The sequence below is a fragment of the Myodes glareolus genome, chromosome 2 (genome assembly GCF_982192425.1).
Source record: "Myodes glareolus chromosome 2, mMyoGla1.1, whole genome shotgun sequence".
Classification (NCBI taxonomy): domain Eukaryota; kingdom Metazoa; phylum Chordata; class Mammalia; order Rodentia; family Cricetidae; genus Myodes; species Myodes glareolus.
In genome coordinates, this window is record NC_142027.1 from 123851989 (window position 1) to 123866741 (window position 14753).

General features: G+C 40.5%; 1 protein-coding gene across 2 annotated transcripts in view; it reads right to left on the minus strand.

Annotated features, from left to right (window-relative positions):
• Positions 1 to 14753, minus strand: part of Kntc1 (kinetochore associated 1) — a 79154-nt gene that overhangs the window by 54863 nt on the left and 9538 nt on the right. For both annotated transcript variants that reach the window (XM_085679228.2, XM_048447268.3), the window contains 12 exons: positions 12398 to 12432; positions 12066 to 12176; positions 10002 to 10095; positions 8989 to 9041; positions 8598 to 8713; positions 8219 to 8273; positions 7262 to 7360; positions 4744 to 4787; positions 4572 to 4637; positions 4397 to 4472; positions 1032 to 1157; positions 855 to 944 (listed from right to left, as the gene is read on the minus strand). In XM_085679228.2, coding sequence (XP_085535354.1) covers positions 855 to 944; positions 1032 to 1157; positions 4397 to 4472; positions 4572 to 4637; positions 4744 to 4787; positions 7262 to 7360; positions 8219 to 8273; positions 8598 to 8713; positions 8989 to 9041; positions 10002 to 10095; positions 12066 to 12176; positions 12398 to 12432 — 965 coding nt within the window. The remainder of the gene's footprint in view (positions 1 to 854; positions 945 to 1031; positions 1158 to 4396; positions 4473 to 4571; positions 4638 to 4743; positions 4788 to 7261; positions 7361 to 8218; positions 8274 to 8597; positions 8714 to 8988; positions 9042 to 10001; positions 10096 to 12065; positions 12177 to 12397; positions 12433 to 14753) is intronic.

The following is a 14753-nucleotide window of genomic DNA, read 5'->3' on the forward strand; positions in this document are numbered from 1 at the left end:
TCTAGTACTGGGATATAAAGTCAAACAAGTCTCTAAGCTCAAGGTCAGCCTGGTCTACACAGCTAGGGCTAGAAAAGTGAGATCCTGTCTCAAACATAAATAAAATGAAAATAGGGACTGGAGAGATGGCTCAGTGGTTAAGAGCACCGCCTGGTCTTCCAAAGGTCCTGAGTTCAATTCTCAGGAACCACATGGTGGCTTACAACCATCTGTGATGAGATCTAGTGCCCTATTCTGGCCTGCAAGCTTATATGCAGGCAGAAAGCTGTATATATAAATAAACAAATAAATAAATCAAAATAAAATAAAATGAAAATAAACCTTAAAGAGATATTACTAAAAATAATGCATATGAAAATTGCCCAACTTGGGCAGTGGTGGGGCACAAAAACACCTTTAATCCCTGCACTTAGGAGGCAAATCTCTGAACTTGTGGCCAGGTCTACACTGAGTTCTAGGCCAGCCAGGTATACATACAAAAACTTGTCATGAAAAACCTAGATAGATAAGTAGATAATAAATATCCAGAATTCACACTAAGTAGAAAAAGGAAGTAAATGAGCAGTTATCAGGGGGGAGGGTCCAGAAAGAAACCACACAGGTCTCTAGAATTCTAGAACATCTGTGCTGATGGACGGACGTACACAGTTCAGGGAGTACACTAGGAACCCTGAAGCTGACATAGGTAAACTGTGTCTCATGTAAACTGTCTCATGGAAAAAGGTAACTTAAGGGGGAAAAAAAGAGACATTTAAAGAAAAAAATCAAAACCTGAAGGACAAGAAAATACATTTAAGCTGAGAGAATTATCACACACAATTAAAGCAAAATTTTCCAAAAGGAAAATCACCTACCCTGGCTTTGGCATAACTGAGCATTTCCTGAGTGGTCTCATAGGTGATCCACTGGGCCTTGAGGCAGAAATTCACCACGAAGTCATCATCCTGTTTCAAACATGCCAGACAAAGGCAACTTAATAATGCTGTGCAGCACATCGACCTGAAAACCCCATCTGATGATGGGAAACACACCTGGATTTTGCAGAGATTTTCTTTAGCTTCTTCTACAAGCTGCTGCCATTTGGTCTGCTCACCAGTGTCCGAAGAAATCAAAGCCAGTTTCTCCAACATATTATTTGATTTGACCTTATAAACAAGCTAAAACACAAACATGTCACATCTAGTCAGGATCTGAGCATGATGATGTTGTCTTGGGAAGCTAAGGAAAACAAACTAGCATGAAGGAGAGTCCCCACTTGGCTCAGGAATGAGGTTTCAACAAGGCAGTCTTGGGGTCAGCGGCACGTGAGAGGCAGGGCAGGAGAGCAGGGAGATCTCTGTAAATTCATTAGCACATTGTCTATAGAGGGAGCTCCCTGCCAGCCACGCCGCAGAGTAAGACCTAGCCTCAAAAAAAGAAGAAAAAGAAGAGGAGAAGGGAAAAGTTAATAAAAGTTAACTTTTATCTATCTGGAAGGGAAACCAGATTACTAGCAATTATAAAACGCATTTTTTGATGTGTCTGTGGCCATGTCAGAGGAGCAGCAGGTGACACTTGAGCTTCAGCAGTTTGGCCCACCAGACGCAAGGAGAATAGGTACATCTCAAATAGGCAAGACTCCGAGGGCTTCAGCTCCAAAATGTCTCTTGCTATTGCCATGACTTTACATGTTTGCCACTGTCATTTTTCTGTGGTATCTGGCATGTTGTGAATAGGTGTGGGGGAATCCCCACAGCCTTTAATGGAGTATGATTGTCTCAAGGAAACAACCTGTTCTACTGGGCATTTTTACCTATGAATTATTATGAAGATAATTTCCTCTTAAGCTATACTATTTAACTGAAGTGATGATTTTATATAATGGTGTTAGTTTAAATAGATTCTGATGACTAAGGATTTTTAACAAATATAGTAAAGGATTATGATAGAGGTTAGTTTAGTGGGAAAATTAATATAAGTAAAGGTAAGATATAGTGTTGCCCCTGCCCATGATAAAGCAAAAGCTGCAGATAAGAAAAAATAGGACCAAGGGACTATTACACAGCTAGGACTTACAAGTTTCCGGAGGAGCTGTATAGACTATGAGTTAGGTTAATGATTAAAAAGAATCGAGTTCCAGGAGATAGCACAAGTTCTTTTTGATATTGGGAAATGTGTTCATGGGTTTTGGTATACAAGAATAATAACTTAAAAAAAAGCTTTAAACAATTGCCTTTATGTAACTAGAAAACAAAGAATTGAATGGTTAGTTAAGACAATTGGACTGACCTGGATGGTGGTGGCGCACGCCTTTAATCCCACCACTCGGGAGGCAGAGGCAGGCAGATGTCTGTGAGTTCGAGGCCAGCCTGGTCTACAAGAGCTAGTTCCAGGACAGGCTCCAAAGCCACAGTGAAACCCTGTCTCGAAAAATAAAAAAAATAAAATAAATTATAAAAAAAGAAAGAAAAAGAAAAAGATAATTGGACTGAACTCAAAATATGAAAAGTGAAGCTAGTAACCTGTTTTTCTAGCAATTATATAAACCCATGTAAAGCCGGGCAGTGATGGCACACGCCTTTAATCCCAGCACTTGGGAGGCAGAGGCAGATGGATCTCTATGAGTTTGAGTCCAGTCTGGTCTACAAAAGCTAGTTCCACGAAAGGCTCCCAAAGCTACAGAGAAACCCTGCCTCAAAAACAACAACAATAACAACAAAAAGCCATGTATGGCTGAAAGGCTCCTGATCTATGAGAAGTCTAAAACATAAATGTTTAACTGTGTGTAGGTTCTTGGGGATAATTTGTTTTTCACCTGTAATACAAAAAATAGTTCATCATGTAAGTGAAATGAGAAACATGATTTTTTTAACTTGTATTCATTATAATTATCACTTAAAAAATGAAGGTAACCATATTGTAATTCTTCTTTTGCTTGAAAAGATTTTGCTGGGTATAAAGCTGTAAGGAACAAAATGAAGAAATGAGAAGGAAGACATCAGGAAGTTGTGAGAAGGAAGATGTCATCAGGAAATAGAAGGGAAACACCAGGGTACACAAACAGAACAGAAAAACAATAGAGTAGAACAAGCAACAGAAATAATAGTAAAATGAAGAACTAAGCCTTGGTCCTCAGAAAGTCCTCATGTGTCTGTTTGTCTGCCCAGTGGTTCACCTGCTCTGCATCTCCTCATCAGTTTCTCTGACCTGCTGAAGGGCTGCCACTCATCAGCACCCGAGGTCAGCGCCTGACATGGCAGAGGTGTGTGTGTGTCTCCCTTTTCCTCTGGCCCCAGAGAATTAAGAGGTTTTTTTTGTTGTTTTGTTTGTTTGTTTGTTTTTTCGAGGCAGGGTTACTCTGTAGCTCTGTAGCCTGTCCTGGAACTAGCTATTGTAGACCGGGCTGGCTTCGAACTCACAGAGATCCGCCTGCCTCTGCCTCCAGAAAAGGCACGAGCCACCACCGCCTGGAGAGAATTAAATTTTGCCCCGCTTACCAGTCCCAGAGAATTAAATTTTGCTCTCCCAGATAGAAAAGCCAATCGAATGATTAGTCAGCTAACTGCATGGCTCCCTCAGCTCCTGAGCAGCTAGAGGCCAGTCCTTCCAGCAGCATTATTGAATCGTTCATAGAAACATGGCAAGACATGTTCACAGAACTTTATTCAAGCTAAGACACGAACTCAATCTAATTTAAATGTCCATTAGCAGGTAAGTAAATCAGTAAAATATGATCTACACCCAACTAAAGAGCCTTAGAAAAGAAACCAATCTTGTCACTCACCGACAGCATGGACCAAACTACAGGACGTCATGCTGAGTGACAACCCAGGCACAGGAGGATGATGCACAGCTCAAATCAACAGAGCACACAGGAACAAAGCTAAGATGCTGCTTATGAGTGGGAGTGTTAGAGGGGGCAGATGAGTAGAGGTCACCAAAAGGGGGTGGTCTTCCAGTAAACACAGAACGGGGAAGTTTTAGAGATCTACTAAGTCATGTGATGACACACACTGAAAATGTGTCTTTCAAATTGCTACAAGAATAGTTGTACTTTATCACTAGTTTTCTTTTGCTATGGTCTCTCTTCAGTGCTATCTCTTTGTCTCACTATGTAGACCCGGCTGACCTGGAACTCAGAGACCCGCCTGACTCTGTCTGTCTCTCCCAGGGCTGATATTAGAGGCTGTGCCATGGCACCCACCACCCCAGCCTACTCAGATCCCCTATAACTGGAGTTACAGACAGTTGTTAGTCATTATATGGGCACTGGGAATTGAATCCTGGTTCTCTGCACGAACCAGTGCTCTTAACCACTGAGCCATCTCTCCAACCTTGTTTTAAATAATTCAGATAAGACCCTTCTGCATCTCCTGAGCCTCTAGCACCAAGAGCAACTGAACAAATGAATGCTTACCTCAACATCCAGTCCAAACTGGATGGCAAAGCTCTCAGCTTCAGCAAATTGGTGCTTGTGAAGTAATCGGCTCAGTCTGAAGAGTTGGAAGAAATTTCACCAGATGCCTATTCATCAGGGAGTTTAATTTTCTCATTAAAGGGCAAATAAGGCTTTTAAAAAAACGAGAAGTTACCTGTTTTCTGGTAAAACCTCTGTAAGGTACCTAAGCACTAAATCAGAGACGGAGTCTTCAGATATGCTGAAAAGAAAAATTACATTGTGAGTGCCCCTGCCACCAACATTCATAAATAAATTCTAATTCTGTTGCTATGTAATGATTGTCTGATAAACAGAGCATGACCTACTTAAAATCGTTTTTGTGAATTCCTTCCAGAAGATATATAGTGTCCTACAATAAAAAAAAAAGCAAAATACCAAAATGATTAAAATTACAATGTAAAGACAACCAGGAACTTTACTAGAATAAGCAAATGGTTCAGGCAAGAATTATACATCAGTGGACACTTAATATCACTGGGGAAAAACTGAGGGAAAAGATTTCCTCCTGGTCTGGAAGTCATGCCACATACAAGAACTAATGGTAAGAGGAAGGGTTGCTCACAGGAGACCTGCAGGGCTGCCTTCAGCAAGGGGCAGGCCTAACAGGTAGGATGAGGACCCCAACTTGCTGCATTGAGACATGTGATCTGTGTAGCATTTTGCCAAAAGATCTTATTAAAACCAAATCAAAATGAAGCAAACAGACAAATCTAGAGGCAAATGTTACAATAGGCTGGAACTTCAAAACTGTCATTATTGCACAAGACAGAAAGGGCTAGGGAATCACTCTAGGGAATCACTTCCTGCAGGTGATAACCAAATTCAAGACCTGAGCTTGGATTTGATCCTAGTTAAGGAGAAAAGAAGTTCCAGAAAGCCTTCAGGGGCTGGCAAGATGGCTCAGTGGATAAAGGTACTTGCTGTAGACTCGAGGACCCGGGTTAGGTTCCCAGAATCCACACTAAGCAGAGAGCGGACTTCCACAAGTTGTCCTCTAACCTCCAAAAGGGCACCGCCCACACACAAAATGAATAAATAGCAAAAACTCTAGAGTAATTGGTAAAATACTAGTTTCAAAGGTTTGTCTCCTAATAATTTTGTATTAATGTTACATTTCCGAGCACAACAACCTCAGTGTATTAGAATGTTTGAGTCAGGGTCACATCTAGCCCACAATGGCTTGGACTTCACTGTGTAACTGAGAATGACCTTGAATGTTTAAACTTCCTGTTTCAAAGTGCCCGGATATTCAATGCCCAGTTTGCGAATGTGGACAGACCTGTACAACCACACTCTGCAGAACTGCCTTATTCTTCTCTTTTCCATGTATTTATTTAGAATGTGCCTGTGCATGCATGCTACAGTGCAAGATATATATAGTATCTTAACCATAAGTGGAGGTCAGAGGACAATGTACAGGTGTCAATTCTATCTTTATCATGTGGGTTAAAGGCACCAAACTCAGGTTATTAGATGTGGCGACAAGCAACTTCACCACTAAACTATCATACAAGCCTTAAAAATAGCTTTATTCTTTTTTCTCTACATTTTTAAAAAAAATCTACATTTTATCTTATTTTATATGTGTTTGAATGTGTGTATGTGCATCGTGTAATGCATGGGCCTGAACATCAAAAGATAGTGTCGGATAATCTGAACCTGGAGTTACAGATGCTAATGAGCTAAAATGTGAGTGCTGGGAACCAAATTCAGGTCCTCTACAAGAGCAGCAAGCATGCTTAATCACTGAGACATCTCATCTTTCCAGGCCCCAAGAATAATGTTATTTATGTGGGTGCTGGGAATCAAACATGGATCAGCTAGAAGAGAACCTAGTGCTCTTAATCTCTGAGCCATCTCTCCAATCCTATAGTCTTATTCTTAAAAAAGATATTGAAGAACTTAGAAGAGAAAGGTCAAGAAGTATACAAGTTCCAAAATGTATGAGAAAATATAGCATATTTGTGTGTATGTCTGTGTAAAAAGAGATGCAATAAATATACTAAAATGTTTTATAAAAAGGATCACAATAAAAGAGTATGGCTGCACACACCTTTAATCCTAGCACCCAGGAGGCAAAGGCAGGTGAATCTCTGTGAGTTCCAGGCTAGTCTGGTCTACATATAAAATTCTAGGATAGCTAGGGCTATACAGAGAGACATTATCTCAAAAAATAAAAACAAACAAATCACAAGTTAAAAATATAAATACTAGGGGCTGGAGAGATGGCTCAGTGGTTAAGAGCATTGCCTGCTCTTCCAAAGGTCCTGAGTTCAATTCCCAGCAACCACATGGTGGCTCACAACCATCTGTAATGAGGTCTGGTGTCCTCTTCTGGCCTGCAGACATATACACAGACAGAATATTGTATACATAATAAATAAATAAATATTTAAAAAAAATATAAACACTACACATTGCATATGATTGTTACATATCCATAATTTTTAAGGTAAAAGAAGATGATAAGTTCACTATCCTGATTTTATTTATTTTTTTTTTTTTAATTCAAGACAGGGTTTTCTGTGTAGTTTTGGAGCCTGTCCTGGAATTAGCTCACATAGAGCAGGCTGGCTTCGAACTCATAGAGATCTGCCCGTCTCTGTCTCCTGAGTGCTGGGAAAGCAGAATAGCAGGTGAATGGGAGTTTGATCTTAATTTTTGTGAAGACTGAGCTTCTGATGAGTATCTGTCATCATGAACGTAAGTAAAAAACAGAGATCAAACCAGGGTATTGAACTTAGTTCCACTCATGCTTTTCTTACTCATAAAAATTGATAACAAAAATTACAGTAAAGCAATTTAAAATGTGCATAGACATACCGTGCTAATTCCTGTTTGAACTAAAGAAGAAACACTAGATACTTCCAAAGAGTACAGTATTTCCATCGTAGGTAAAGAATAAATGATGAGGTTTCTCATCTACGAGAAATGCAGACAGTTCAGGGAGTTAATGCAAACCTATCAGTACAAGTCAGCCCACCCCTGTCAAGAGAGCTACTAAACTCCTGTACAGAGCTAAACACAAACCACAACCCTCTCTTACTACTTAAGTAGATCTGCCATTGTTATAATTTAAATGATACACACAAAACTGTGTTCTTAAAAAAACGGAAAGAAAACAATGCTCTAGCCCATCTCCCCATCTGCTGAAAGGAATCAGGCACATAAAGCCCTTGAGTTAATCCTGCAGTGCTACACTTTCTCAACAGCCACCTCACCAAATGTGTTTTCTTCTGTCCCCTTTTCTCTTCCCCATCTCTGCCATCCCATTTGTTCTCTTTCAGGTTTAGAGACTAAATTCAGTGCCTTACCTACACTAGGCAGCTACTCTTTCAATTACAACCCTTGACTTTTGACATAGGGACTTGCTTGGGTTATCCCAGACTAGCCTTGAACACACGATCTTGCTGTCCCAGCCTCCAGAATCCTACAACTACAGGTGGGAGATAACACACCGAGCTCAATAAGTTCAATATTTTTGATTCCTAAAATATTGTTTGAAATTAAGAGCCAAGATTTTCATACATTCTTTGAAAAATAGAACTCTGTTCTGCAGGCTTCTTCCTAGTCTGACAAAGTCTATGTGCATGCCAAGTTAGCACGCTGTGTGCATTACTTGACATTTTCTCTCTGCAATGCAGGTAGACCTTCAGTTGTGATCATGCCACCTCAGTCTGCAGAGCAGTCGGGAATACAAGTCTGAGCTACCAAAATTGTCTAGTAATTGTGATTTCCAACTCATAAAATAGACAGGTATGAAGTAGAATCTCCCAGTACCTTCTCCTTAGTTGTAGTCGTCAGAGTGACTAATTTGAGGTTTGCAATCCCTTGCCTAAAAGAGAAGAAAAATCGAAGTTATGCAACCTTTGCAGGTTGCTAAGCATAAGCTAAGGTAAAGTGATAATCTCACAGAAAGGCTAAAAGCATTCAGAGGCTGTGGATTCTGTTTTTACAGATCCTGTTTCTACCACAATTATGTAGAAGGTATTACATTATCTATCTGTGCCAAATAGGAACCGGCAGATAATGAATTGGTCCTTCCTCTCCCAGACTATTTCAGATGTAGTTCCAAACACAAATCATAATAAATGATCTGAATAAAGCTGGACAGGAAACCCGGTGCTACGAAAATCACTACTAGCCAGTCCCAACATACCAGGTGACTGACGAGGGAGAATCCACTTCTGTTGTGAGAAGAAACTGCTCTATGGGAAGAGAAGGCCAGTTCCACACAGGAGTGAGAGTGTAAGCGTCCCACAAGCTTAGCACGTTCTAAAGAAGTAGAACTTGGTTAGACATCTTTAGATCTCAAAGTCAAACTGTAGGCTATAGTTCTTGAAGCGCTGCACACACAGGAATCCACCCCAACTAGCATCCTTGCCGAACATTTTTATTAAGAGACATATTATCAGGGTGCAAGATGGAGCTCAGGGGTGAACACTTGCGTGGCATTAACAAGGCTGTGAGCTGACTCCCTAGTGTAAAGACGCTGATAACAAAAAGTGGTCATAGTAAATGAAAACACTGAATAAGTATCAGAAACATACATCAGTATCAAGCACAAAAAGCAGGTTGTCGATCAGCTGAAATGACTTTACACCTGAAAGAGAAAGGGACATGTCTAAGGATTTTATTTTACTAGGACCCTGTTTGAGCTGTAAGCTAACTACTGTCTTCACAAATAGGCAGAACTACATTTAAATGAAGTTCCCATTTTCATCTATTGCTGCCTCAGTTTTGGCTTTTGTTATTATTACTTTTGTTTCAAGGTAAACAATAAACAATAAAACACGAAAACACGAAGTCTCTTCAAAGGTAACAACTGGAATACTTCAGGAATGTGCAGAGAGTCACCAAGCTAACCAGACTCCTTTACTGTGACAATAACAAAATGGTCCATGCTTGGAAAAGAGGCTTTTACCTGTACTCCCAGAATCATGGAAACCCTTACTGGAGAATTGCTTCAAATTTAAGTCAAGTCTGGGATATATAGTCAGTTTCAAGTCAGCATAAACTACAGTTAAGAGTCCACCTCAGAAATAAAACCAAAATCAGGGTGGGAAAGATGGCATAAAAGCCCTTGCCAAGCCTGCAAACCTGAGCTCAATCCCGAGGACCCACAAGGTGAAAGGAGAGAACCGACACCCAGTTTTCCTCTGATCTCCACACATACATTAAAGTAATCAAATTTGTGTACACACTAAATACATGTAATGAAGAAAAACAAAGTAAAAATGGGCCAGAGAAGCTGCAAAATGGTTAGCAGGAAAAGGCTACTGGCACCAAGTCTGATAACTGGGATGAAGCCCTAGACCCCACAGTGGAAAGAGAACAACTCTTGAGATTCATCCTCTGACCCCCCCCCACACACACACACCATTCAATCTCCAGCAGCACATACACTATGTATGGCAGTGCAGGCATACACTCCTAGTACTCTAGGAGTGAAGGATGGAGGATCAGAAGTTTAAGGTCAGCCTCAGCTACAAAGCAAATATGAGTCCAGCCTGAACACATCTAAGTGTGGCAACAGAAAGTAGTGCCAGTGGCTTATCTTTACCTTTAATAATCTCTGTGTTCACAAAGTTCTTAAGGGACATTTCTTTCTTGGTAGAATCTGGTTCCCATTTTGAGAATGCACAGCTACCAGTTCCCTGGAGAGAAAACAGTACAACAGTTGGAAATCCTAAATCCAAAGCTCCAAGAATTGCACAAAGCAGATGCGCATAAGCTACACACATTCTGAGTTCAAGTACATGTGTGTATGTGGCTACGGGGGTGGGAGGTGGGGAATACTAGAGTGTGAGCCTCCAGGGGTTTAATCAAAGCTAAGTAAGCATAGTAGGAGTATGCTATATCCTCAGCCATTTTTATTTCAGGCAGTGTCTTGCTAAGTTGCCCAGGCTGCCCTCAAACTCAAGATTCTCCTGTCTAAACCTCCTAACCAGACAGGTCTGTAGTCTAGGTTTGCAGGCATAGGCTAACACCCAGCTCCAAGGAGCTTTTATCTGGATTCCTCTCTTAGCTCAAGAACAGACTGAAGAGATGCTCAGTGGTTAGGAGAGCTTGCTGTTCTCCCAGAGGACCTGAGTTCATTTGTCAGCATTCACTAGCAATGGTACACAATTGCGTGTACCTCAACTTCAAGGGATCTGACACCCTCCTAGGGATTTGGCAGGCACCCAAACTCACATGACATACACATATAAAAAAAATAAAATTAGAACAGACTGAGAAGAACAATAAGATGTTCATATTTATTGTTAACACTTGAATATTTGAGTATACATATTCAAATATTTCACCACAAAGAAAAAAAACCTATTCCAACATTATAAGTATAGACTTTGTCTAGAAAGAAAAGAAGAAAGGAAGGAAGGAAAGAAGGGAGGGAGGGAGGGAGGAAGGAAGGAGGAAAGCCAGGCAGCAGTGGTACACACTTTTAATCCCAGAACTCAGGAGGCAGAAGCAGGCAAATCTCTGAGTTCAAAACCAGCCTGGTCTACAGAGCATGCTCCAGGATAGTCAGGGCTACACAGAGAAACCTTGCCTTGGAAAAAAAAAGTTGGTCCTGGTTGTGCATTCCTTCAATTCCAGTGCTGGAAGGCAGAGTCAGGAGAATCTCCTGATAGATCTTTCGTGGTCACTCCAATTTTAAATTTTAAAACAACAATACACCATGCATGGTGGTGCAAGCCTTTAATCCCAGGACAGGCACCAAAGCTACACAGAGAAACCTTGTCTCGAAAAAACAAAACAACAAAAATAAAACAGCAATATTTGAATAGTATTTTAAGAGTATCATAAGAGCACATCCAGTATATGTGCTTGCTTGGCCCCACATTCACAGAGGTTAGCACAGCTCCTGTGCAAGGATGACAAGCAAACTTATAAAGCGGCCCGACACACAGAGAGAAGGGGCTAAAATGTCAGATTTGAATCTGAGCATTTAGTGACACAGTCATGGGTGCTGCTCTCACTGTGGAGCCTTTTGTTTCTGTTTATATGCTGAAAGAAATGTTGAAACATGGCTGGGTGAACAAGACCTTGCCTGATCAAAACAAAACTGCCGGCAAAGTGGTGCTCACCCTTAAACCCAGCACCAGAGAGATAAAAGGTAGATGGATCTCTAATTTCAAGGCCAGCCTAGTCTTTTTAGTGAGTTCTAAGGGCTGCAGAGTGAGACCTTGACCCAAAAAAGGAAAGAAAATCTCAGAGAGAGACTAGGGAAAAATCAATACCCGATGATCTAATATAGGAATTTCATTTAGTTAATTTTATGATCATAACCACCCTCCTCCCATTTTGTGGAGAAAGGGTAATGGGATTAAAGTTGTGTTCCACCATGCCTGGCTTATTTCTTTTGATAAAGATTTATTCACTTATTTTTACTTAGGATTTCTGTGTGTATGTACAGGTACCCAAGGCTATAAGAGGGTGAGAACTCTTGCAGCTGAGTTACAGGCATTTGTGAGCCTTACAATGTAGGAGTTAGGAATCAATCTCTGGTCTTCCTCAAGAGCCTCTAGCCCTGATTTCCCTGTCCTTGTCACATTACAAATTAATTTGTACTTTAACTAAAAAGAGCATTTTATGCAAAAGCAAAGTTCATAAAGAGAATTACCCCAATTATCACAGCAGTCTCACTTGCAAACTCTCCAGCCACAAGATTAAGACAACCAAGACTGTGGTAATTTTCAGTAGAAATAAAACTACACTTGAATTGTCCTTGCAACTGCAAAATTAAAAAAAATAGAATACATGTACATATGTATGTCAAATAAAAATCACAGACATTTGTTCAAATAATCATGCTTTTCAACAGAAACATTACTGAAATATAAGATTATAGCAACTCCTAAAGAAGCATCCAGTACAACAACTAATCACAGAAACAGCCTCTACTTTCATAGTGAGTAAAAGCTTTAAACAAAAATTATAATTTTCTTTTCTTACCTTTTTGGCCAAATCCAAGTCTGTGTTCTCAATTGCTTCATTTGTTTAACAAAAAAAAAAAAAGAAAAAAGAAAAAAAAGAAAGCCATCTAAGCATAGTATTAGTACACAGGTTCATATATACTAAAAACAAGACGACTCCTTTTGTCTTTAAGTGAAATTAATGCATCCTAGGCCAAAGGACATAGATCAGGATCCGTAAATTAAATTCTTTGACCAAGGATATTCTCTGAAAGCGCATATTATACTCAATGGATCGGCCAAGCTAACTGCACAGAGCCTTCTCAAGTGATTCTATACCAACCCCACTTCTACTCAAGCCCAAGTCTCCCTGGGAAAGTATTCACCATTTCACATTCTGACTCAGAGCATCTCTTTTACCTGTCTTGATCTTGAATTAACTATGAAAAATGATGTATCTTAAATGTCTTTCTGATTGAGATAAGATTTCTGTGTGGTTCAAGCTGTCCTGGAACTATGTAAGACCAGCCTAGCTTAGAACTCAGAGATACTCCTGCCTCTCAGAACTAGGATTAAAGATGGGAGCCACCAACCCCATCGAAAATGATGCATTTTATAACCTAATCGTATATGCGGAACCTATCATGTCATCTAGTCTGCAGTAGATGTTAATAAAGTTTATCAAAACAAATTCCTCAGTTTTACCTGGCTCAGTGAGACTTACAGTCCATACCATTGGATTACTACTGATTACTACTGTCAATTATTTTGTGTGCTTGTTGTGTGTGGTATATGCATAATAGTGTAGGGGCACATGCACCCTTGCGTGCACATGGAAAGGACAGAACACTACTTTGGGTGTCTACCTCTATGGTTTAGCTGTCACGGATACAAGGAATATCTCTAAACATAATGTTGCATACAAAAACACATGGGAAAATAAGATACAGACAATAATTCTTGGTTGTAAGTTATGTTGAATAGATAATCCATTTGGAAATTTATGCACTAAGATTTGAGTTCTCTCACATTTTCTGATCAGTTTTTGCTGCATTTCCTTTGGTGTGTGGATCTTTACTTCATTCCTGATGATAGTCAGTCATTTAAATGTCCAGCTGTCCTTCTGACTCAGCCAAGTATTAGATTAGAGCATGAAACATTCTTCCTGGCTCCTGATCCCAAACACTGTCTGTCTGTCTGTCTGTCTCTTTGTCCCTTTCTCTTTGTCTATCTAGCGACCATCTCTATTTATTCTACTCTTGTATCCTAACCACAGTTTCCCCTCCCTCTTTCCCAGTTCCTCTCTCCACCTCCCTTTCTCCCAGATCCACTCATCTTCCGTTTCCCTTCAGAAAAGATCAAGACTGACTCCCAGAGGGTATCAACCAAACACAGCATAACAAGTTACAATAAGACTAGGAACATACCCATATCAAAGCTGGACAAGGCAACCCAATAGGAAAAACTCTGATCATATTTTTCCCCCTTTTTAAAGTTTATTTTTATTTTATATGCATTGGTGTTTTTGCCTTCATGTATGTCTGTGTGAGAGTGTTGGATCCTCTGGAACTGGAGTCACAGACAGTTGTGAATTGCCATGTAGGTGCTGGGAATTGAACCCAGGTTCACTGGAAGATCAGGCAATGTTCTTAACCACTGGGCCATCTCTCCAGCACCTGATCATATTCCTTTTTGATTTTTCGAGACAGGGTTTCTCTGTAGCCTTAGAGTCTGTGCTGGAACTTGCTCTGTAGATCAGGCTGGCCCCGAACTCACAGAGGTCTGCCTGCCTCTGCCTCCTGAGTGCTGGGATTAAAGATGTGTGTCACCACTGCCTGGTCTTGCTCTCTGTCTTATTACCGTGACACAGGGCCTCTCACCGCTCCAGCTGTGCTGGCTGGCTTGCACAGACTGAGGATCCACCTATATCCACGTCCCACTCCAGTGCTGGAGTTAGAGGCAGAGGCGTAGCTGTGCCAGCTTTTCACAGAGGATGGAATTTGAATCCAGCTCTTCATGCTTGCAAAGCAAGTGCTCCTACCTACTGAGCCTTCTCACCAGCTCACTTTGCAATTTTAAGTCAGTCATTTCCATCACTTCGTTCATTCACTCCTTCAAAAGGGCACTTAGCAGTTGAGATATAACAGTTCAGAGGTAGAGCACTTGCTTAGTATACACAAAACCCTGGGTCCGATCTTCAGTATTACAAAAAGTCACTTATTTCTGTGTATGTCTTTTCTTCCCAATTAAGTTAACTGCTAGAAGGCTGTAATCCAATAATAGTTCTTCACATTCCACCACAGCTTTAGCAGATGAGTTATGTGTACTCTGAATACTCAAAGTATACCCAGCACCACAGGACGCAACTCAATTTAAACATTCTTAAAGAAAATATT